This window comes from Aotus nancymaae, unplaced genomic scaffold (assembly GCF_030222135.1).
Source record: "Aotus nancymaae isolate 86718 unplaced genomic scaffold, 86718_ANA_hifiasm-v0.15.2.pri h1tg000011l, whole genome shotgun sequence".
Classification (NCBI taxonomy): Eukaryota; Metazoa; Chordata; class Mammalia; order Primates; family Aotidae; genus Aotus; species Aotus nancymaae.
This window is the reverse complement of record NW_026988422.1, coordinates 53,581,921-53,605,562: the sequence shown is the minus strand read 5'-3', so window position 1 is coordinate 53,605,562 and position 23,642 is coordinate 53,581,921. Positions and strand designations below refer to the sequence as shown.

Here is a 23,642-nt window from a genome sequence, read left to right as displayed (position 1 = left end):
CTCAGTTGAAAATGCAGAGATCACTTGCCTTCTGCGTCTCTCTCACTGGGAACTGCGCTCCGGAGCTTTTGCTATTCAACCATCTTGGCATAAGTCCCCCTGTGCCTTTTAATTGGGGTATTTAGCCCATTTGCATTCAAGGAAATGGGAACACATACACTGCTGATGGGATTGTAAATTAGTTAAACCATTGTGGAAATAGTGTGGCAATTTCTCAAAGAACTAAAAACAGAACTACCATTCAACTCAGCAATCTCATATATATATATATATATGTATACCCAAAGGAATATAAGTCATTCTACCATAAAGACACATGGACACATGTGTTCACTGAAGCACTATTTTCACTGAAGCACTATTCACAATAGCAAAGACAAGGAATCAACCTAAATGGCCATCAACAGTAGGCTGGATAAAGAAAATGTGGTACATATACACTATGGAATCTATGCAGCCAGGAAAAAGAATGAGGTCATGTTCTCTGCAGGAGCATAGATGGAGCTGGAGGCCATTATTCTTTTCAAACTAATGCAGGAACAGAAAACCAAATACTGTATGAGAACTAATGGGCAGGAAGAGGAGAAAAACAGACACTGGGGCTTAATCGAGGAAGGAGGGTGGAAGACGGGACAGAATCAGGAAAAATAACTATCAGAACTATGAGGTACTATGCTTAGTACCTGGGTGACAAAGTGGTCTGTGCACCAAACTCCCATGACACAAGTTTGCCTGTAACAACAAACCTACACATGTACCCCTAAACCTAAAATAAAAGTTAAAAAGAAATGTAATTTAAATCACAGCATCCGTCACACAGAATGTGCTTAACAACTCTCAGATAGTATTAATATAATACAAAAAATCTTCCTGCCCCCAAAATTGTATGGAATTGGAGTAGATTCAGATGGGATACAGGGGAAAGAATGGAGGGTGTCAGGTTCCTGGAAGAGATTTTTCCATTCTCCGCAAAGACACATTGCTAGGAACAGAGTAAATAAGAAGGAGTTGGGGGAGGGACAGCCAGGGCAAGAAACTGTGTTTTCTCAAGGGAAATACTCACAGTAGGAGGTGGAAGAATTTTGAGTTTCTGAGAAGAGGTGAGGAAGGAGAGTTGATAGAGACTACATGGTTTAGAATCCAGATTACAAGTGTGTTCATGGGAGTTCTTCACTTTGGATGTGCACAATTGGATCAGTAGACACATGCCCAGATCCTGATCTTTGACAGATATTGGTCAATTCCTCTTTACCCTTTGGCATCAGGCAAATGTATAAAAAGCTAACATCTTTTTTTGATTTCAAGGCCTCATGTACAGTTGCACAAGACATCTATGGAATGACGTCCCTAGCATTGCATAGTGCCCAACCTGAACAACTGTACCTGGCTTCCATCAACCACATGGCCTCCACCCTCATGTGCTTCCATGTTGCATTATGTACCATCTGGCCACCTGTGGTCTTATAAGGACCACAAGATCCCTGAGAACAGGAACATGAATTACATAGTTTTTTAACCTCCCACAGTGGCTGGTACTCAGTTAATGATCAAGAATCCTCCCCTAGCAACTCTGTTCCCTTCTAATTAGCCCCAGGGAGAGGAAGCAGCCTCCGTAGAGACTCAATCTGACCCTGTGGGAATGCTCAGTCCAGGCATCACATCCAGTGACCAGCCCTCTGCTTGCCCTTCCTTTGAGTTGATACCAGCTCAACTCAAGCACCAAGAAATCATTACAGAGACTCTCAGAGGAAAAGAGGTTTGAAGTTCATGTCACCCAGGGCCACAGTAAACGGTCCCACAGGCTGTGAACTGCACATGCCCAGGGAGCAGGCTTTTCATGGATATGATGCAGTATGTACAGATCCTGCCATTCAGCCCTTATCCAAGCAGGGTTCCAGAGGCCTCGAGGCCATTCTTGGAGAGCTCTCATTTTTAGGTAGTTCCTTGCACCAATCCAAAATCTGTCCCCACCTCCACCCAACAGTGGTTCACACCCTGGTCCCTATTCTGCCCTCTGGAGTCCTACATACAAAGCCTAATCACCTGTTTCAGACCCCACCCAGGTCTCCTGGCTTCCAACCAAGCCAAGAGGCAATTGTATTTCTGAAGGAGGACCCTCCCTTGTCCCACCCCTGCAGTGGGGATAGAAGGAAAGAGCTATGCTCAGGATAACCTCGCACACCAAGTGACTCTGCGCCTGGCATGCCCGCCTCTCTCTGCTGCTACTGCATGCCCCAAGTTGGCTCCCAGCTTGAAACACACAGGCCCGGTGCAAAAGTAAAGCAGTCAGGGAGCCAGGAAGAAAAGACTGCATTCCTGCTTCCTTCTCAGCAAGTTTCCCAAGCAATGGGCCTCCTCGGGCACAAAGCAATCTCCGCAGCCAGGGTTTCCTCAGGTTGCTCTTTGGGGAAAGAGCCTCCAGGTTTCCTGAGAGCCCCCACTGCACCATCCCAGCTGGTTCTTCCCTCTAAAGGTAAGCATTCCAGGGAGTATGGAGCAGCGACTGCCAGTGTTCCTCTCTGGGACTCATACAGTCCCAGTTTGGGGATAAGGCAAAAGTTTCCCTAGCACAGGGAGGGAGGACACTGGCATCCTCTCAGCTCCCAGGAGACGGGTCATGGACACATCCCCTCCTGGAGGTCAGTGACATTGCCTATCCCACACCCCCTTGGGCTATGCTACCTTTGTCCAGGAACCAAAGGCGACACTCAGCTCCTTTCACTTTCATGGGTTCTGGGGGCAAATGATTCCCCCAACCAAGAAACTAAAAAATCAAGGCTGAGCTGGGAACTAAAAATCAAGCAGCTGCAGGGAAGAAGATGGACTGGACCTGGATTCAGGTGGGCCCTGGGAAGGTCCCCAGGAACCGAATGCCTATGAGGCACACTCAGTGGAGGACAAAGGGGAGAAATAAGCCCAGAAGCAGCAAAGTGACAAGGGAGGAGAGAGTAGCACCCAGAAGTCAGCAGAGGCCAGGCAGCTTGGGAGAGGTAGGGCAGGCAGATAAAATTCTGGGCTGTTCCTCTTTGGGGCCACAGCCAGAGAAATAGCTCAGCTAGTTGCATAACCCTTCTATTTGCCCAGAGCTCTTGTCCAGAAACTCTCTGTCCTGAGAGGTGATTAAAGAAGGCATCCAGCAAGAACTGCACAAGAAACGGAGTCAGCTGGAGAAGGAGGAGTGGTCTTCCACGGCCTCACAGGAGGATGGAGGCCCACAACGTGTCTGCCGCATTCAACTTCAGCCTGCCACCCAACTTTGGCAAGCGCCCCACAGATCTGGCACTGAGCATCATCCTGGTGTTCATGTTGTTCTTCATCATGCTCTCACTGGGCTGCACCATGGAGTTCAGCAAGATCAAGGCTCACTTCTGGAAGCCGAAAGGGCTAGCCATCGCCCTGGTGGCACAGTATGGCATCATGCCCCTCACAGCCTTTGTGCTGGGCAAGGTCTTCCGGCTGAACAAAATTGAGGCACTGGCCATCCTTGTCTGTGGCTGCTCACCTGGAGGGAACCTGTCCAATGTCTTCAGTCTGGCCATGAAGGGGGACATGAACCTCAGGTAAGCCAGGGTGAGGAGGGAACAGCCTGGGGCAGGAGCCGCATTAGGGATGTCACAACTGAGGGAAAGAGCTGGGCTAAAGCCAGGAGAAGGAGTGAACGCAGGCTGGCTGGAGGCTAGGGCAGGGGGAGGCTGGTATTTATTGCCAAGAGCTTATGCTGGGATGAGGGTAGGAATTGGGATACATCTTGGTTTAAGCACCAAGCCAAAGGGACCATACTGGTCCAGGAACCTTGTGGTGATCTCCTTGCTTTCAGAGGTGTCTTAAGGATTGTCTTAAAGCAGCATTGATTTAAGCCAAAGGAACCTCTCAGAGAACTGCACCCACCTACAACAGTGGACAAGTTGTCTGCTTTGAGACCAGAGATTGAAAAGGCAATGTGATTGGTTCCAAACATCACCAGGGAGATCAAGGTGACTTGGAACCAAATGAGCACCTCAAATTCCTGCAAAGCAGACAAGAATTTCCAAAAGGTCCTCCCAATTACTGGTCATCTGAGATGTCCTCTCTTTAAAGTCCCTCATTCCCCATCAGATGCAGTGACATTTCCATGCAAAGGCACAACCAGGGAGATCCTAGAGTTTCCCAGCACCCACTCAGGATATGCCAACCCTATCTTAGCCACACTGATAAGGGGAAGACAGCAGCAACCCCCAACCCCCTGACCAAGGCATTATAAGCAGAAATTAGCAAGGGCTTGCTCCTGGAGACCCAGCACTCAGGGGCTGGTTGATGCCCATCCTTCAAAACAGAGGGACTCTAGTCTTGAACATCTGACTGAGCCACTTCAGACCTGCTCCAGCTCCAGCAGCCTGTGCTGAGGCTGAAGAAAACTCACTAGCAGAAGCTCTTGCGTTTTGCAAAACCTCAGTCTCAAGCCAGTCCCCTCTGGTTTAGTCCTCCGTGGAGACATTATTCAGAATCCAGAAAGTCCATCTGCTTGTCTGTCAGCACCCTACCCCTAGCAAAACTTTCCTAGGAAAACTAACCAAGTCAAAAAGCCCCTCCTGGTGATGCAAAACGACACTGGGACAGATTTTTTTTTAATGAAAAAAGTGAGAATGACTGGGCATGGTAGCTCACACCTGTAATTCCAGCACTCTGGGAGGCCAAGGCAGGAGGATTACTTGAGACCAGGAGTTTAAGACCAGCCTGAGAAACATAGTAAGACTGTGTCTACCCAAAAAAAAAAATTTTTTTTAATTAGCCAGGCACAGTGGCACATGCCTGTAGTCTCAGCTACTTGGAAGGCTGAGGTGGGAGGATCTTTGATCCTAGGAGTTCAAGGCTGCAGTGAGCCATGATTGCACCAGTGCACTCCAGCCTGGGCAACAGAGTGAGACCCTGTCTCCCTCTCAAATAAATAAATAAGCAAGAGTGAATGTGAATGAGAGTTGGGGTTTAACAGGATCTGCCATCTGAGAAGCTCTGGGTTCTTTTCCCATATGATTCAGCCCTCACTGAAGTAGTTGATGGGAAGAAAGGCACAAAGAAGGCATTCATATTGTGCCATCATCCTCGGAAAGGTATTTCAATGTTCAGCCACCTCACTGTGAGAAAATGCTTCCCCCTGTCTAATCCACACCCTCTCCACTACAAAGCAAGCCCTCGTCTTGGATCTGGCTTATGGACAAGGCTCACAGCAGCCTATGTGTCCCAAGAAACCTGGAGTATATATGAATTTTGGTGTATGAGGGATGCCGGAAGTCAGGGGCCTGGGAAGAGGTACTCTGAGGGCTTCGTGTTTCTGTGGAGGAAGCAGAGCTGCGGGGAGGGAGGCAACAGTGTTTTTAAGTTTGAGTGGCCAGGTGTCCCAGACCCATCACCAGTGGCCACTATTTAGGCCTCTGCCACAATGCCTGCATTGCTGCGGCTCTAGGCCCCAGCCGGGCAGAGCCTCTGATGACTCAAGAACATGACTCCTCATGCTCTCTTGCCCAATCTCTTTGTCCAGACCCCTGATGACCGTCATTTTTACCTAAACCCCCACAAGAGATAAGCTGTGCTGGGACAGCCATTTTCTGCCATAAAGCTCCTTCCACACAAACAAACCCTCCTATGCACATTAAACCATACCTCAGATCCTACTGTCTGATGGGAATCTGGTCATGTACCTTCATGTGCAGCCAGACTTCAAATCCCATTCCAATTTGGGACAATTTGTTACGTGCATTATGATAACGACAACGATTATAAGAACTAGCCAGGCACAGTGCTAAACACCTTACTTGGATAAGTGTATGTGATCCTCCTACAGCACCCTCAGGGGCAGCATGTAACAAGTAGCATTTAGAGGTAAGGAAACTGAATCTTAGAGAGGTCAATACATTGGCACCAGGTCTGGGTGGCTCCAGAACCTGTGCTTTTACTAAAACATCTTCCAGGTCAGCATTTCCATAAACAAATGAAATGGTCAGACAGCCTCAAAGCCATGGACAGACGCCACGAGTCTAAGCAGCAAGTATCTTGTGGGAGCCACAGCTTCCCACTTTTCAAGAGAAGGTAGAATCTCTATTTTATGTGAAATCAGCAACTCATTCAATTTTTTTTTAATGTGCAAACCAAAAAATACATGTCAAAGGGCCAGCTATAGCTCAAAGGCCCCAGTTTAAGATAAGCACAATACTCTATATCCCATTTAGAGCTGGGAGGAGTTGTAAGACACAGATTCCATTTTACACATGAAGAGGCTGAGGTCCGAGACCTGCCAGAGGCTTCCCAGAGTTTGTGGGAAACTGTGTCTCCCTCCACTCTGCCCCATAGCTGGAGTCGGTCTGAGCCAGGCCACCAGGCAGACCCCTCAACACAGCCAGGCATGGCAGCTCCCTCCTCAAGGAAGGCCACTAGACAAGTTTCAAAAAATGTAGGTGACAGACAGGCAAAAGAAAACGCCCTCACAGTTGAAGTGAGCATGGCTTGTCAGGCACAGAGGAGAGAGTGCTACGCCAGCAGGAACTGGCCTCTTTTGACCACCCTTGCTGCCCCAAGTTCATCTGCTCCCCCTACCACCATTGGACTCACAGCAGAGCCCAGAGCCAATGGCCATGGGGACAATGGGCTTGGACACAACCCAAGCACTTCCACAGTTCTCCCAGCCATGATGTAGGAAGCTTAATCAGGACAAGATGGAAGCCACTGGGGTCCCCAGAAATTTCCCTCTTCAGAGAGACTTTGTTGGGGCTCCTTACAGCTCCCTCAATTCTGCCCCCAGTCTGTGCATTGACGGATGCTCGAACCAATCCCTTAAATGGCGTATACAGATGTCCAAAAGCAGGGTCTATGCTGTGTTCTTAAAACTTAAGCAGGAGAGAAAAATAAAAGAACAAATGTCCCCCTTTCCCCGTGAAAGGCAGCCAGACCTACAATCTCAGGGATCTAGAATCTGTAAAAGTCACTGTCCATCCCTGTCCCTTGGGGTAAACCAAGGATCACAACAGTCACAGATGCCAGTAGGCTAGGAGATGGATGTCCCTGCCCTGCCCCCAGCACTGTGCAAGTGGAGGAAGTACCTGGGGGTCGGGGAGCATGGCTCCTGCATACCCAAGCTGACAAGGCACACCAAGTCCAAACTCCAAAACTCCTGACACACCAAGCCAAAGTAAGCATGATTCCTCTGCTCTAGGACACCAAAGCAAACACACAAGTTGTGTTTGACTTTTCTCTAAGAGGAGATCAATAGCGAGCATTGAAACCCCCTGTATTCCCGTTCCCAATCTCATTGCCCTCTACCACATGCCAAAGGGAGCACCCCCGGGAATTTGGTGTTCAGCATTTCCACCGACCCTTTTCAACTATTACCACATATGTACATATTCATAACAAGATAGACTGTGGGATTTACATCTTTTAATTTTGTACAAACAGTATTATACTGTCCACATCACCTAACAGCTTCCTTTTTTTTTTTTGAGAAATAGTCGTGTAAAGAAAACAGCTATCTCATGTATCTGAACTGCTGTATAGTTTGCTTGCATTTATCCATTCTCCTGTTGTCAAAGATTTGTCTTGCTTCTGTGAACAAACTTGTGCGTGTCCCTATGCCCACTTATGAGGGCATATGTAATTAAAGCAGGATGGCTGGGTTATGGGAGTCACACATCTTTAACAAGTCTCTGAGGTTATTGTTCACATCACACTTCCCCAAGTGGTGTCTGAAGATCCCTGTTTCTCCATGCCTTCATCTATATTGGAACTGTCAGATTTTTAATTTTTTTTTTAATGAAAACAGCGAAACAGATCACAATAGTTTTAAATCTGATTTCATGGGAGGTCTACCACATTTTCATCTGTGTGTTGGCCATTTGTGTGTCCTCTTCTGGAACTACTGGGTCTTTTGCTTGTTTTTCTATGGCATTGTGGTTTGGGTGGGTTTTGAAAATTAATTTGTAAAGTTAATGGTTGTTTATATATGTTGCAACAGTCTATTCACAGTTTGGAGCTGGTCTTTACACTTTGATAATAATGTCTTCTAAATATAGACTGCTTGTGTTAATTTAGTCATATTTGCCAATATTTTCCCTTTCTGGTTTATGATTTTTAGGGATTTCTTTAAGAAATCCTTTACTATCTACAAGCCTGGCCAACATGGCAAAACCCTGTCTCTACTAAAAATACCAAAGAATTAGCCGGGCATGGTGATGTGCACCTGTAATCCCAGCTACTCAGGAGGCTGAGGCGTGAAAATCGCTTGAACCCGGGAAGTGGAGGTTGAAGTGAGCCAAAATCATGCCACTGCACTCCAGCCTGGGCAACAGAGCAAGACCCCGTTTAAAAAATATATATATATATTTTACTGCCTACAAAGTTACAAAGACATTCCCCTATATTTTCTTTGAAAAGTTTTAAATGTTTGATTCACATGGAAGAACTTATTTTTATGTATGGTGTGAACTAATTTTATCTTTTCCATATAGATAGAAGATTCCCAGCCACGCTGAGTGAATTTTTCTCCAGTCATTTGTAATGCCATCTCTCTCATTTGTGTCTGGGATCTCTCTTCTCTTCTTTGGGTCTATGTGGCTATCCTTGTACCAGTTCCACACTTTCTTAATTATAATTTTATAAGTCTTGGTATCTGAAAGCTAAGTCTCCCAACCTTGTTCTTGAAAATCATGTTAGCTATTCTTAGCCTTTCACTCTTTCACTTGGAATTTTAGTATCAGCTTTCAAGTCTACAAAAAAATTATACGTCTGGAATTTTAATTAAATGTGCATTACATTTATACACAAATTGAGAGACCTTCTTTATAATATTGAAGCTTCCGATCTATGAATGTGGTATAGCTTTTCTTTTACTTAGGCCTTTTTTAATATCTTTCTATAAAGGTTCATAATTTCTTTCATAAAGATCATGTCTCTTTTAGATTTATAAATATTTTCTAGTTTTTGTGAATATTATAAATGATGTCTTTTTTTAAAAACAATTAGTTTCTAGTATATCAAACCCAACTGATTGATTGACTGATACTAATGTATTTAGAGCCTCATACATTCTCTTACTTATCAGTTTTAATGGAAAATCACTTAGATTTCCTCTCTGGACAATCCTATCTTTGGCAAAACAAGGAAGTTTTGTTTCTTATTTTCCCATTCCTATATTTTTTCTATTTCTTGTTTTGCTGTGCTTATTAGGGCCTATATATAGTATAATTTATAAAAGAGGTAATAATAATGACTATCTTTGCTTTTATTTCTCTTGTTAAAGAAAACTCCTCTAACTTTTTACCATTAAGTTTAATGTTTAAAACAGATGTTTAATAGATTTCCTTTCAAGTTAAGGAATTTTCATTTTGTTGCTAGTGTACAAAATTTTTATTAGGTAAGAACATTAAATTTTGTTGAATGACTTTTCTGTATCTACAAAATTATATCATTTCATTAATCTAATAATGTAATAATATATATATTAATAGATTAATGTTAAATCATTCTTACTCATCTTGTTCATTGTATTACTCTTTTAAAACATATTTTATGATTTTTGCTTCTATGTTCATAAATAAGAGTGGCCCCCAATTTTCCTTTCTCATAATATCATTCTCCAGCAGCTTTAGTTTGAAGATCATATTAACCTTATACAATAAACTGAGGCATGTGTCCCCCTTTCATATTCTCTGGACAGATTTGTATAATATTGCAACAGTCTCCACTTTGCATGTTTAGTAGAACACTACTGTAAGACAGTATAAATCATGTAAGGTTCTAGAAGATGGGTTTTGAACTGTTTATTAAATGTCTTTAATGATTCTAAGGTGAATCAGGTTTTTGGCTTCATATTGACTTGGTTTGTAGGCTATATTTTCCATGAAATTGTCCCTTTTTTTATTTTTTTATTTTTATTTTATTTATTTTTTTTTTTGAGACGGAGTTTCACTCTTGTTACCCAGGCTGGAGTGCAATGGCGCGATCTCGGCTCACCGCAACCTCCGTCTCCTGGGCTCAGGCAATTCTCCTGCCTCAGCCTCCTGAGTAGCTGGGATTACAGGCACGCGCCACCACGCCCAGCTAATTTTTTGTATTTTTTTAGTAGAGACGGGGTTTGACCATGTTGACCAGGATGGTCTCGATCTCTTGACCTCGTGGTCCACCCGCCTCGGCCTCCCAAAGTGCTGGGATTACAGGCTTGAGCCACCGCGCCCGGCCGAAATTGTCCCTTTAAGTTGAAAATGTAATGCCATTTCTCAAAGTTTGTACAAACAAAAGAAAAAAATATATACATAATTGAAAATTAAAGTATGAAAATGTCCTTAGTTTCTTTTATGACTTTTTAAACTCTTCATTGTCTCTGTAATTATGTTCCCTTTTTCACTCTAACATCATCGATTTGTGCCATCTCTCTTTTCCCTGATCTGTCTTGGTTTTTAGCACATTTCCAAGGCTGTGAAACTAACACCATTATCTAATTTCAGAACATTCGCAACACCCCAAAAAGCTCTATCCCATTTAGCAGGAGTCCCCATTTCTCTCTCCCCTTCCAACCCTTGACAACCACTAATCTACTTTCTGTCTCTATGGTTTTCACATAAATGGAAAACCATTTGCAAGTCATATATCTGATAAGGGTCTAGTATTCAGAATACATGGAGAACTCTTATAATGCAATAATAAGAAACAAATTAAAAATGGGCAAAGGATTTGAATGAGATTTTTTATCTCATATGCATTCAATATGTGACCTTTTGTATCTAGATTTCTTTCACTTAGCATGTTTTCAAGGTTCATTCATTCATAGCATGTCACAATACTTCCTTTTTTTTGTAATTAAATAATATCCCATCGTATGGATATAATAAATTTTGCTCATCCATTCATTCAGCTGATGGACATATGGGTTTTTTCTACTTGTTGCCTAGTATGAATAATCTCTTTGAAAGTTCATAGGCAAGTTTTTGTGTGAACATGCTTTCCGTTCCCTTGGAATATATACCTAAGAGTTGAATTGCTGGATTATATGACGGTTTTTTGTTTAAATTTTTGAGAAACTGCCAAACTATTTTCCAAAGCACCATTTTACATTCCCACCAGCAGTGTATGAGGATTCCAAATTTTCCACATACTCTCCAACACTTGTAATTGTCCATCTTTTTAATTATAGCCATGCTAGTAGGTATAAAGCAGTATTGCATTGTGGTTTTGATTTGCAGTTTCCTAATAAGTAATGATGTTGAGTATCTTTTCATGTGCTCATTGGTCATTTGTATATCTTCTTTGGGGAAATATCTCATTCAAATCCTTTGCCCATTTTTAATTTGTTTTTTATTATTGCATTATAAGAATTCTTCATGTATTCTGAATACTAGACTGTTATCAGATATATGACTTGCAAATATTTTGTCCCATTCTCTGGGCTGCCTTTTCACTTTCTTGATGGTATCCTTTGAATCACAAGTTTTTAATATGAATAAAGTCTGACTTGTCTGTTATTTCTTTGGCTGTTTGTGCTTTAGGTGTCATATCTAAGAAACCATTGCCTAATCCAAAGTCCCCCCCTCCATGTTTTTCAAATATGTATTTTATTATTTTTCTATTCTAAATACTCTTTTTCCACCATGATTTCATTGATGGTATAATTGGAAAGTCCCCCTCCCCACCATGATCCTTTTATTATTGGTTGCTCAGTTTCAATGCCCCTCCCATCCCAGGTCTAAGACCTCAATTCTGGTCGCTCCCTTGGGCATTAAAGCCTCCAGAGTGCCAAGACTAACACTCCACTCCCCTCTGTAACCCCTCTATACAGTGAAGCTTCAGCTTGAGCTCCCCCAGTACTTTGCATTTGTTTCTTGTCCATGGGCACTTTTTTTTTTAAGACAGTATCTCACTCTGTCACCTAGGCTGGAGTAGAGTGGCACTAACATAGCTCACTATAGCCTCAACCTTCTGGATTGAAGCCATCCTCCTGCCTCAGCCTCCCAAGTAGTTGGGCCTACTGGTGCACACCACCACACCTGGCTAATTTTTATGTGTGTGGTTTTTTGTTTGTTTGTGTGTAGAGCCAGGGGTCTTACTTTGTTGCCCAGGCTGGTCTCAAACTCCTGGCTTCAAGCAATCCTCCCTCCTCAGCCTCCCCAAATGCTGGAATTATAGGCATGAGCCACTATGCCAGCCTCCCTTACTTTCTTACAAACTTAAGTGTGTATTTAAGTGTTCATGGGGGTAGGGGAGTTCCTATTATCTACTTCACAATTATCTTTGAGGGCCTCTCCTCACCTCTAACAGCTCTTATCCCTTATGACATGTCTATCTATTGTTCTTGATGGCTACACTCTAAGACCTTTGATCTAGGCTACTCTTGATGCATATTTAAGCCAGATTCCATCATTATGGAAATAATGAAAGAAGTGTAGATGGAGGTAGGGCTGTGGGGAGGAGGAGGGACACACTTAGTGTGGTTTTCCTAGGGTCTTGCCAAGCCCTCACCTCCCAACCACCTGCCCACTGGAATACAAGTCAGAGTCATATATTGTTAATGTGAATGTCCATAAATCCAAGGAGATGCCCTATCAGCTTCCTTCTCAGTTGACCCTTCTGGAGAGCCTCTCCCTAGACAGGGTCCTGGGACTAACATATATAAGATTCCAAATGGAAAAGGAAATTGGACAAGTAGGATACATATTAGCGCTAGAAGGATATATTATTCAGGCTATGAGTCTCACTCTCAATTTATTTTAAATAATATCAGGAGGAACCAGAAAATTAAGAACATGAGAACAACAGAGTAGGGGACTGGAATATTATCCAAGATGCAAAGCAAGCCTGACCAGGTTATCCTGTCATTCACACAACATGGGTAACTGTTGCTGCCTTCTCTACTACTCCACCACTATGGCCCTTCAATTATTTTGTTTCTTACTGCTTCACTATTTATTTTACAGTCCTTTTAATCATCGTATCTGTTTACTGATTTTTTCTTAGTAGGGTTTTGGCTTCTGCCTGAACATCACTCCACGCCACCCATTCCCAAAGGCCAAGTGCCCTGTCACTGTGTCTCACACTCAGATTCCCCATGAGGTAAAATGTGCTGATATAGCTGTTACTGTCTCCACTGGACAAAGCCACTACAACCAGCCATTCCCTAGGCTCTAAACCAAACATTTAGTAACTGTGGGTCAGGTGCTATTCCATGGTTCAATGGGCTAATGACCAGAGTAGTGGGATCTCACAGTTAGCTTTCTACAAAATGGGCTGGGATGGGGCAGGTGTTCAATGCAAAAAGAGTTCTGTTATAGAGAAGGAGATCAGAATGGCTCCTTCCACAATGAATCACACAGGGGTTGAAGCAGTTGGACCAGCCTAAGTTGAAATCCTGACTCAGCCACTTATTACCCTAGGTGATTTTGAACAGGACACAACTCTTCTAGTCTCCAGCCTCCTTGTCAGCGAAAAGAAGATAGTATGCTTACTACCTAAGGATATGGGGGAAAGGAACTGAAGTTACACTGTAAAGAACTTAGCACAGTGACTGGCACTTAGCAGGCACTCAAAAAAATAGTCTGTATTCATGGGCTCTCTCTCTCTCCTCTTCCCATGTCTCCCACCAGCATCGTGATGACCACCTGCTCCACCTTCTGTGCCCTCGGCATGATGCCTCTCCTCCTGTACATCTACTCCAGGGGGATCTATGACGGGGACCTCAAGGACAAGGTGCCCTATGGAAGCATCATGCTATCACTGATCCTGGTTCTCATTCCTTGCACCATAGGGATCGTCCTCAAATCCAAACGGCCACAATATGTACGATATGTTGTCAAGGTAAGAACCTGGGGCTTGACAAGTTAGGGCAAAAGAGTATAAACACCATATACAACTATAAGGCATAATCATTATATTAATAATAAACATATATATGCTCCTACTAGATGCTAAGTTTTATGCTACGCACTCTGAGGATTTTCACTGTCACCAGAGTTTGATAATTGCAGAAAGTGAAGTAACACATGAGGTCGGCACGGTGGCTCACGCCTGTAATCCTAGCACTTTGGGAGGCTGAGGTGGGTGGATCACTTGAGGTCAGGAGTTTGAGACCAGCCTGGCCACCATGGCGAAACCCTGTCTCTACTAAAAATACAAAAAAAAAAAAAAAAAAAAAAAAAAACAGCCAGACGTAGTAGCAAATGTCTGTAATCCCAGCTTCTCAGGAGGCTGAGACAGCAGAATCACATAAACCAGGGAGGTGGAGGTTGCAGTGAGCTGAGATCATGCCACTGCACTCCAGCCTGGGCCATAGAGTAAGACTGTGTCTAGAAAGAAAAAGAAAAAAAAAAGAAAGTGAAGTAACACATGAGAGAAACAAGATCCAATTCCAATGCACATGCAAGTATTTGCAGAAGGCAAGGAGATGGGAACAGTGAGGGCTGGAGTGGTCAAGGAGGCTTCTTAAAAAGAAAGGGCTTGAGGCATTTGGGTGAACCTGGGGAGAAGCCTGAATAGAGGAGTTCAGAGGACACCAAGGGCAAATTTGGCTGATGTGGTAAGAAGCTAGAGGAGAGAGGTGGTGTACCCACTCCCAGCATTTCAGGAGAGGGATGGGGTGGGAGGTGGAGTTAAGGCCACAAAGGTTGTAAGGTTCTGCCTTGTGTGCAGAAGAATCCCAGACTCTTAGAGTGCAGCTATGGTCTCTCCACCAACATTTTCAACCTTGGAGTTCGGTCCCTGCCAGCCTACCCCTTGGCTCCCTGTTCATCCCCCAGGGCCGGGGGTCATCCTGGTCCTCAGGAAGGACTTGACCTCCTGACCTCCTGTACTATCTCTGCCCCTGGATCAATGCCTCTGGCCTGGTCTGCAGGGCGTGCTGCTGAGAAACCCAAAGTCTGGCAGCAGCTTTGGGCCTGGAGCAAAGAAGCCAAGAGTTCCGTTTTCGGGGGGGGGGGGGGGTTATTTTCACATTATCATTGTCTCAAGAGGAGTTTTTGCCCTTGCCCTCTCCCAGTGCCATGGCCACAGCTCCCCTTCCCACCTGCTGGAGGACATTGAAGGAATGATCCCTCCTCCTTTCCATGGCCAGTCACGGAAAAGAAGATAGTATGCTTACTGCCTAAGGATGGGGGTCAAGGAACTGAAGCCACTTAGCACGGTGACTGGCACTTAGCAGGCACTCAGCAGGCACTCAACAAAATAATCTATACTCATGGGCTCTCTCTCCCCCGTCTTCCCATGTCTCCCACCAGCACTGTGATGACCACCTGCTCCACCTTCTGTGCCCTTGGCATGACGTAATCCCTGGGATCTGTGATGGGGATTACATCATCCTCTCCACCCTTGCATCTCAGAGACCTTCCTTTATTATGTCCCCACCCCAGCAGCCTCCCCTCTCTCACTCTAATTTCTAAAGCATCTCTGTATTAGTTCTTCACAATCAGCTTTGATACAGACTCACATATCTCTTATCTTCAAAAAACAAAACATAGCTAATGCCTGAGAATAAAGGAATGAAGGGCAAGTCCTATCTGCTCCTCTTTCACATACCAGCAGAAAAACAACATACACAGAGAAAGATGTTTGTGTGCGTCATTTCATTTCTTTAAGATAGTTTGTGGGGTGCATAAGATTGCTTTAGTTTTTTAAAAATCCTATACACCCCACAAACTATCTTAAAAAAATACATATAAGATATAAAAAATATTAAAATGTGAACTGACCCCTGCTATCATTTAATGCTACTCTGCCCATTTTATAGGTGGGAAAACTGGAGACCAGAATACCAAGTCACACTACTAATACCAAGTCACACTACTAATGATAACTGACGTGAGAGCATGTCTCCTTTATACCTCAAAGTAACTTTAAAAGTGTTTCTCTGAGGATGCAAAAAGCAGAATCTCAGATCTTAAAGCTGGAGAAGGCTTCAGGATCAAATTCAGTCTCCTGCCTTATTCCCAATTTGCAGATAGAGTAACTGAGGCCCTGAAAAGTTACTTGGCAGAGCCAGGATTATCTCAACTAGTCTCTGTTCCTGTTGTGTTTCACATTCACTGTTCAATGCCACAGGGAAAATGAAGTCAAAATGAGACCAGACAACATTAAAAGGGCTAAGAAATACTTTGGCTAGAAAGACAGAGATCAGTAATAAGGGACTACATAAAAAGTGATCTAAAAAACCCAGGCATACCCAGGACCCATTTTGCCCCTGACTAAACCTCCAGGGTTAAACAACCACAAAGTCAACAGCTACGCTGATCTTCCTATATTCCAAATCTGGAATCACTCCTGTAAGGATGCAGAGACGAACATGTGGGTCAAGCTGCAAAGGCTGAGGCATCCTTGTTTCTATGGCTTTTTGAGGACTATGCTCGTCCTTCATCACCCTATCCCATAAATATGGTGAGTGCCAAACTGGAAAAGGAACAAATGATTGACCTACCCTCTTTGCACACTTAACCCTCCTAGGACCTTGCAAATCCAAATAACCCAACTTTCAATAACCAGCTCTGGCAGCAGCTATCTGCTCACATTGGGTTCAAGCAGTTACATTCACTGGTGGAAGGTCACATTTAGATATGCCAAGATACAATTTCAGGGATGCTCATTTTGAAAAGCTATTCAAGTAATTTTTAAATTACCCATGCAAGGGTTTCTCCAAAGGTTATGTGGTTAGAAGACTGATGAATCTGAGCATGACATGGCCAGGAGCCACTTTCATGATCAGCCATCCACCATTCTTTAATCCCGCCATTTCATTGACTCAACACTCTACTCATGCTTTTCCATACCTGCTGCTACTGATAAACTGACCCCTGACTCTCCTTTGTCTTACAGCTTCTGCCAACTTGTGGCTTTTATTGCTCCCAGGCTTCTATGTGTTGTTGCTTTTTTTTTTTTTTTTTAAGATGGGGTTTCACCATGATGGCCAGGCTGGTCTTGAACTCCTGACCTCAGGTGATCCACCTACCTTGGCCTCCCAAAGTGCTAGGATTACAGGCGTGAGCCACCGCACCCGGCTGGCTTCTATGTGTTTTAACGCTTGTACCTGCTATTGCTTTCCTCTCTGTAATCCTGTAAACTTCCTAGATGAGAGATCTGATTATTTCTACCACTCATCAGCCTGCACAGGCCACCTTTGTGGGTAGACTGTGGACATGTCATCTCATGTGTCACTGGCAAGCCAATGGATTGGCTGCCCATGAATGGACACTCATTCCAGTTGTGAGCAGGGCAATGAAGTCAGGTGGTACAAAACATGGTGGCCTATGAAGCAGCAACTACCCAAGACCACTTGTCTCAGCAAGAACTGTAGACAGGATAAATTTCCAGAGATAGCAGCAGTGAGAGTGACAGAAGACTCTAGAATGTTAATTTCCTCTCCTTTGAGTAATAGTAGTTTAGTGAGTTCTTATATGCCAAGTCCTATGCCCTCAACCTCACTCAGGTTGAGTGAATCCCCAAAGCTTACACACCTGGAGATTAGCAGAGTCAGCTTTCCCATCTGGATCATATCAAAGTCTGTGCTCATAACCACCATTCTGCAGACCCCAAGAATTGGAGAACATGAGTGAGAGAATGAGAGTGAATGCCTATACAGAGGAAGAGGGCATCTGGATTTGTGGACAATTCCTGTAGCACAACATCTCCTACATTATCATTACACTCTTGATGGAGATAAAAACTATCTGACCCTTGGGTAGAGGACAAATTTGAAAGACAGAAATCCAAAAGAGGAAATCAACTAAAAATGGAAGGGTAAACTGAGTTCATTACCTAATACATCTTTTAATAAAACTGGAAGCACAGTTAGTGGGATAGGACCACTAACTGGTATAGGTGATGTTCTATATGATCACATCAGTTGCAAAAAGGATTAAAAACAGAAACACAAAGCTGTGCAGCTGAAATCTGAGCAATAAAAATGTTAAAATGTCATTAGGATATCATGAATGTACTTAAAAGCCACTGAACTGTACACTCAAAGTGATTAAACTGGCAAACTTTGCTATACATATTTTACCACTTTAAAAGTTAAAATTATCCTATAGACAGGATAAATTGTAATAAAAAGATGGGCTGGGTGCAGTGGCTCACACCTGTAATCCTAGCACTTTGGGGGGCCAAGGTGGTATTACTAGATTCTAAGAGTTTAAGACCAGACTGGGCAACATAGTGAGACCCTGTCTCTAATATTAATAAAAAACATAACTTTTTTAAAACAAAGAAATCCAAAATGATAGAAAATAAAGATCTTTCATATTCCCTTCCACTTACAATTTTTTAGTGCAATGTTTTCCACCTCCAATTTCTACCTGTGCTTCCCCACCTCTCTGTTCCTCCATATCCCCAACCCTTCTAATTGCCTTATCTTTATTCCCAGGGAGGGATGATCATCATTCTCTTGTGCAGTGTGACCGTCATAGTCCTCTCTGCCATCAACGTGGGCAAGAGCATCTTGTTTGCCATGACACCACTCTTGGTGACCACCTCCTCCCTGATGCCTTTTATTGGTTTTCTGCTGGGTTATGTTCTCTCTGCTCTCTTCTGCCTCAATGGACGGTAGGTATTACTGAATTTTTTTGAGATAGGGTCTCACTCTGTTGCCCAGGCTAGAGGGCAGTGGCGCATTCTCAACTTGCTGCAGCCTCGACGTCCTGCACTTAAGTGATCCTCCTGCCTCAGCCCCCTCCAAGTAACTGGGACTACAGGCACAAGCCACCATGCCCAGCTGATTTGTCTAGAGATGAGATTTTGCCATGTCGCCCAGGCTAGTTTTGAACTAATGAGCTCAAGTGATCTGCCTGCCTCTCAGACTTCCAGAGTGCTAGGATTACAGGCATGAGCCACTGCACACCTGGCAATAGGTATTTTAGGTCCCACTCTCCCATGGGCTTCATTCTTGTCCTAGTCTTTCAGGAAAAGAAGCTAGAACCTGAAATCTGCGCAAGGCATTTCCCTAGCAATATGTTCAAATGCACCAACTGGACAATAGACTTTAGACTTGAAAATAATTGAGGGAAGGGCTGAATGGGTTAAGAATGCAGACACCAAAGGCATCCAAACACCAATAGCAACAGCAAAGTAGTGTCTAGATTCCATCTGCTGACCAACTCCTTGGTAGTGGCCCTGGGGTAGTTTCATGTCATCGTGACAGGTATTGATAATACTCCTCTTCCTTGCCCACTTCTCCTCTTCTGCCTAGGCTTCAGTCCCAACACAGACACCACTGGGTGACACTCAGAGCTGAAGTAGCTGTGAACCTTGACTAATGTAATCCAATTCACAAACACAGCTGCTCCTCTGTAGGAACAGTTTGAGGGCATGGTACATGAACATCAGACAACCTAACAGAGTAGTATGAGGACTTTTTCTCTTTTTAACCACAGTAGAAAAGTGCTTATGCAGAAATCTAAACATTAGTAGCATCCCATTTTTTAAAAAAAGACAGATTTTTAAAATATAATTTTAAAAGTAATTATCCATTTTTAAAGACATGTTAAAAAACAAATTACCACAGGATGTAAAACATGATGATATAGTGAGTCAAAAGGCTGCCAATGACCACTTGGTGATGTTGGCTTTCACCAAAACAAAGAGGGTGATGCAGACCATAATTGGCCACAGAACCATGTGCCACTACAGTAGTCTCATCATAATAAACGTGCTATAATGTCTCTCAGGTTTTTTTTCTAGTAGATAACTATTTTAACACAGTAAGTTGCAATGCAGTGAATTACATGTGTATTCATTACACATAAACATCTCACCCTTTAATCCACAAAATGTAAAGCAAAACCAAGAAAATGTGTTTCAAAGATAGACAATGGGACTGAATCAGGTTTTGCTTTTATCTTTAATCATTACATGTTTTAAAGATATGTAAGCCAGAAACTTGGAAAAGAAGACAAGGTCCCAGACATTTCAAACTTTTTCTAATATATATTTAAAATGTAATTGTCCTATGAGCCCAACACAACAAACCAATTAATAGATATTGGCTCCTTCCTTTCATCCCTCAGTAGCAAGATATTTCTGCAAATTTTAATTTAGCAACTCTACACAAACAAATCATAGATTTCCAAGCTACTCAAAAAAACCTCTCACAAAAGCTTCCTAACATGAGTACGAGTCACCATCCCCTCACAGGGCTGGACTGGTGTCAACGTGGGTCTACTTGTCTTAGAACCAATGTGCATTCCACACACCTGGCTCCCTTCCACCTTCTTATGCTGGACTGTTCAGTGAATCCTAGAGTATCTGGGCTAGGGGGTGGGGTGGAGCACAAGCAAAGTTGCTTCCTCTAGTTCCTTCTGAGTGCATATGGGGTTTTCTTCACCAACACAGGTGCAGGCGTACTGTTAGCATGGAGACCGGATGCCAAAATGTCCAACTCTGTTCCACCATCCTCAATCTGGCCTTTCCCCCTGAAGTCATTGGACCACTTTTCTTCTTTCCCCTTCTCTACATGATTTTCCAGCTTGGAGAAGGGCTTCTCCTTATTGCCACGTTTAGGTGCTATGAGAAATTCAAGACTCCCAAGGGTGAGTACTGAATTATCCCCACTTCAAGTTCTGCTCCAATATTGGACCTGAGCCTACCAACAAGCCAAGTTGCTAGCAAGGACTTTTTAGATAGGGCTTTAATTCTTATTAAGTCATTAAGAACCAGGTAGCCCAAAGAAGCATGCAAGAGGCTTTAAAGATCCAAGTCTACTTCAACAACTGCACTCCAGTTCTTCCTTCTGGCTGGAAAAACAAAATTGTGGATGCAGTTTACCTCATAAAACTGAAGCAACTTGGGCTGCTTTGTGTCAGTGGGGAGACATCACAGGATAGAACTGCCTTGGACAACTGAGATTACTAGTTGTGTGAAAGGCCACTATTTAAGAGTTGGGGAAGTTCCAGTTTCTCAGGACCAGGTTTTCATTTCCTGGAACCAGATCAGAACCACAGCACCCCTGGCACCCCCAAATGAGGAAAAACATATGAAAGCAATAAAGAAAAAGAAAATTTCTCAACCCTAGTTACACAGTAAAGGAAACTTAAGCATAGGGTTAAACAGTGACTACCTCCACAATAAACTTGATTAATATGATTTGTACTTTATTCTTACCACTATGGGGTAATAAAGCATCTCTTCTCTAAAATGCTCAGAGCATTACCTTTCAAAATATAATCGAACCTCAAGAGACCAGAGACCACAGTGCCTTCCTCAAAGTGCACTTTAACACCAATTTAAAAAAAGACACTAAAACCTACTTTTTAACACATTTCATTATTTTATAACTCTAAACATTAGTATATTATTCCTAACTACTTACCCAAATCCTTCAACTGCCCCTTCATGTCCACAAATTGAAGTCCCCTTCAAAAGCTTTTCCAGACCCTAGGAACTGATTTAAACCCTAGGAGAAATACACAACTTTCCCTGTTCGAATTTGTCAGGTTATACTAGCAAATGCTGATTCTCTCTCCCTTTGCAGTTAACTAAGATGTAATTAGGCTGCCAGCCAAAACTAAACAAGTAAAGGCTGACCATACTCTAGAACCATTTTAGAAGCTTTGGTTCAAAGCTACAGTGGAGTTTTAAGAACCTAGTCTGATGCTTATCCAAGAGGAACTCAACAGATTTGCTGCCTTCTCACAAAAAGTCCACAAAAGTTTCTAGATCAACCAAGTTCCCAGATTTGAGGTTTGAGTACCAGAAGGGCCTGGAGTGACCTCAAAGGACAATATTCTATGGATCTTTTAGCTCTCAAGACTTACAAAGAACTTTCCTCATAACGCATTTCAGAAGACCCCAATGGAAACACTAAATCAAAACAACTTATTCCTTTGGACCTAATGACCCCAAGAAGCTATTCTCAGGGTGAAAAATCTGTCAAGTTTTCATACTTTTGATTCTTGCACCTTTCTATACAGATGCGAGAATTCTGTACAGAGAATTCTCGCATCTGTATAGAAAGGTGCGGGAATCAAAGCTATCTTCAAATTTGCATCACCACCTACACTGTGGGCAAAAAAAAAGGTAGAATTGGAGTTGGTGGGAAGAACTGGAAACTCTCTTGGTTAGACTTTCTCAAAGATCTTTCCTCCCTGTCTCCTTATTCCCTAAATGCAACACAGTCCCTGCAAACATAAACCCATCTCCCCTGTTGTTTTACCGTATGTACAAAGAAGTTAGAGGTGAAATGATGATGAAGACTCAATAGTCTAATTCATTAGGACTTTTATTACTACCACCACCATTAGAGAGATTGAGGGGAAAATGAATTTAAATCACGGGAGAGATGGCAGAGATGGAAAATATATATACAGCACATCTTAGGTCTCAGTTGGTATTATTTTCCAGATTAAACACGTTTCATTGTTTTACTCCTCTTGTTCTCCCTCTACACCTATGGCCCTTTTTAACTTTACAGATAAAACGAAAATTATCTACACAGCTGCCACAACTGAAGAAACAACTCCAGGAGCTGTGGGAAATGGCACCTACAAAGGAAAGGAGTGCTCCCCTTGCAGAGCCTAGCCCCTCCCACAGCGGCCTGGATTCTGGTCCCACAGCAAATTCCGAAAGCCAGTCTGGTAAACTACAGAGAGCAGCAGAAACACCAGTCTTGCCTGAGTCTCTCCAGCATTTCTAGTACATCTATCAGAATCATCAAGCCTTGGCCGGGAACACAGGGTGTCTACCCAAGAAGCCTCACCTATCCCCAACTCAGAATTTGCTACTTAAAGACTTGTTCAGTGACTGTAAACTCTTATGAAACCAGAAACCAAATCTGCCTCTTGCCAGGATCTCTGTAACAGTGCCTGATAAGCATCTTAAGTCACTAAATTTCTGAACTAACCAATGTATGTGTTTTAACCATTACTCAAATACCCAAATCCCATTTCAAGTTTTGTGACCCAAAAGAGAAATAAATGCTCAAAAATACTGTAGAATTAGACTTCAGAAGTTCTAATCTAAAAAATTCAGATCCCATTTCTTCCCTTTTGACATGATTGGGGTGATGCTCCTGAAAAGTCAAATCTGACACCAAATATGCAAAGGTGAATACAAGATGCAGTTAGGCAAAACAAACTCAAAAATAGCTAATGAAATGAAAAACTGGGATAATGGAGAGGGGAAAAACTTTGACAAGGAGAAAACAGGAGACAAACATACACTAACACACTGTTAACTCACTAATCCCCTTTCTAAGTTCACTAGGTATCTGGTTTTAACACAAAAGGCACCCAAAACTGAGTACAGCAAACTATTGCCAAAATGAGTGGTTTCCCAATTCAAAGGAAAACATTCAAATAGCTAGAATTCACAAATTTCAAATTATCTCTAATAAAATTTAAACATTTTGCATATCATACACAAATAAAGATCAACTAAATGATTAACAATATTAACACATGCAAAAAGTCAATCACGCTTAGTTATACTTGGGACTTTTATACCATTTTGTATGGTCGGGTACAAATAAAACCAAGACAATATAGTTTGGTTTTATTTGTAAAATGTGCAGGACTAACGACTCCCAAACACCAAAACAAGAATCACAAATTTGGATCACTTAAAAATGGAGATCTTTCTTTGAATAGGCTAATATCTACCATTTTTGCTGATTATATCCATATATACCTACCTGTTCAAATTGTTTTCTCTATTAT

At 42.8% G+C, this 23,642-nt stretch overlaps 1 protein-coding gene across 1 annotated transcript; it reads left to right on the top strand.

The window, feature by feature from the left end:
- The first annotated feature begins 2,958 nt into the window (after nucleotides 1-2,958).
- Nucleotides 2,959-22,922, top strand: SLC10A1 (solute carrier family 10 member 1). The gene is made up of 5 exons (XM_012438199.3): nucleotides 2,959-3,560; nucleotides 13,599-13,809; nucleotides 18,359-18,537; nucleotides 20,323-20,519; nucleotides 22,400-22,922. Exons 1-5 carry the CDS (start codon nucleotides 3,205-3,207, stop codon nucleotides 22,504-22,506), a joined length of 1,050 nt encoding a protein of 349 aa, XP_012293622.2. The 5' UTR covers nucleotides 2,959-3,204; the 3' UTR covers nucleotides 22,507-22,922.
- The last annotated feature ends 720 nt before the right edge of the window (nucleotides 22,923-23,642 follow it).

Coding starts and splice junctions, on each gene's coding strand:
- SLC10A1 (XM_012438199.3), top strand. CDS start 3,205: ATGGAGGCCCACAACGTGTCTGCCGCATTCAACTTCAGCCTGCCACCC. Junction 13,810..18,358: donor ATGTACGATATGTTGTCAAG/GTAAGAACCTGG, acceptor CTTTATTCCCAG/GGAGGGATGATCATCATTCT. Junction 18,538..20,322: donor CTCTTCTGCCTCAATGGACG/GTAGGTATTACT, acceptor TCACCAACACAG/GTGCAGGCGTACTGTTAGCA.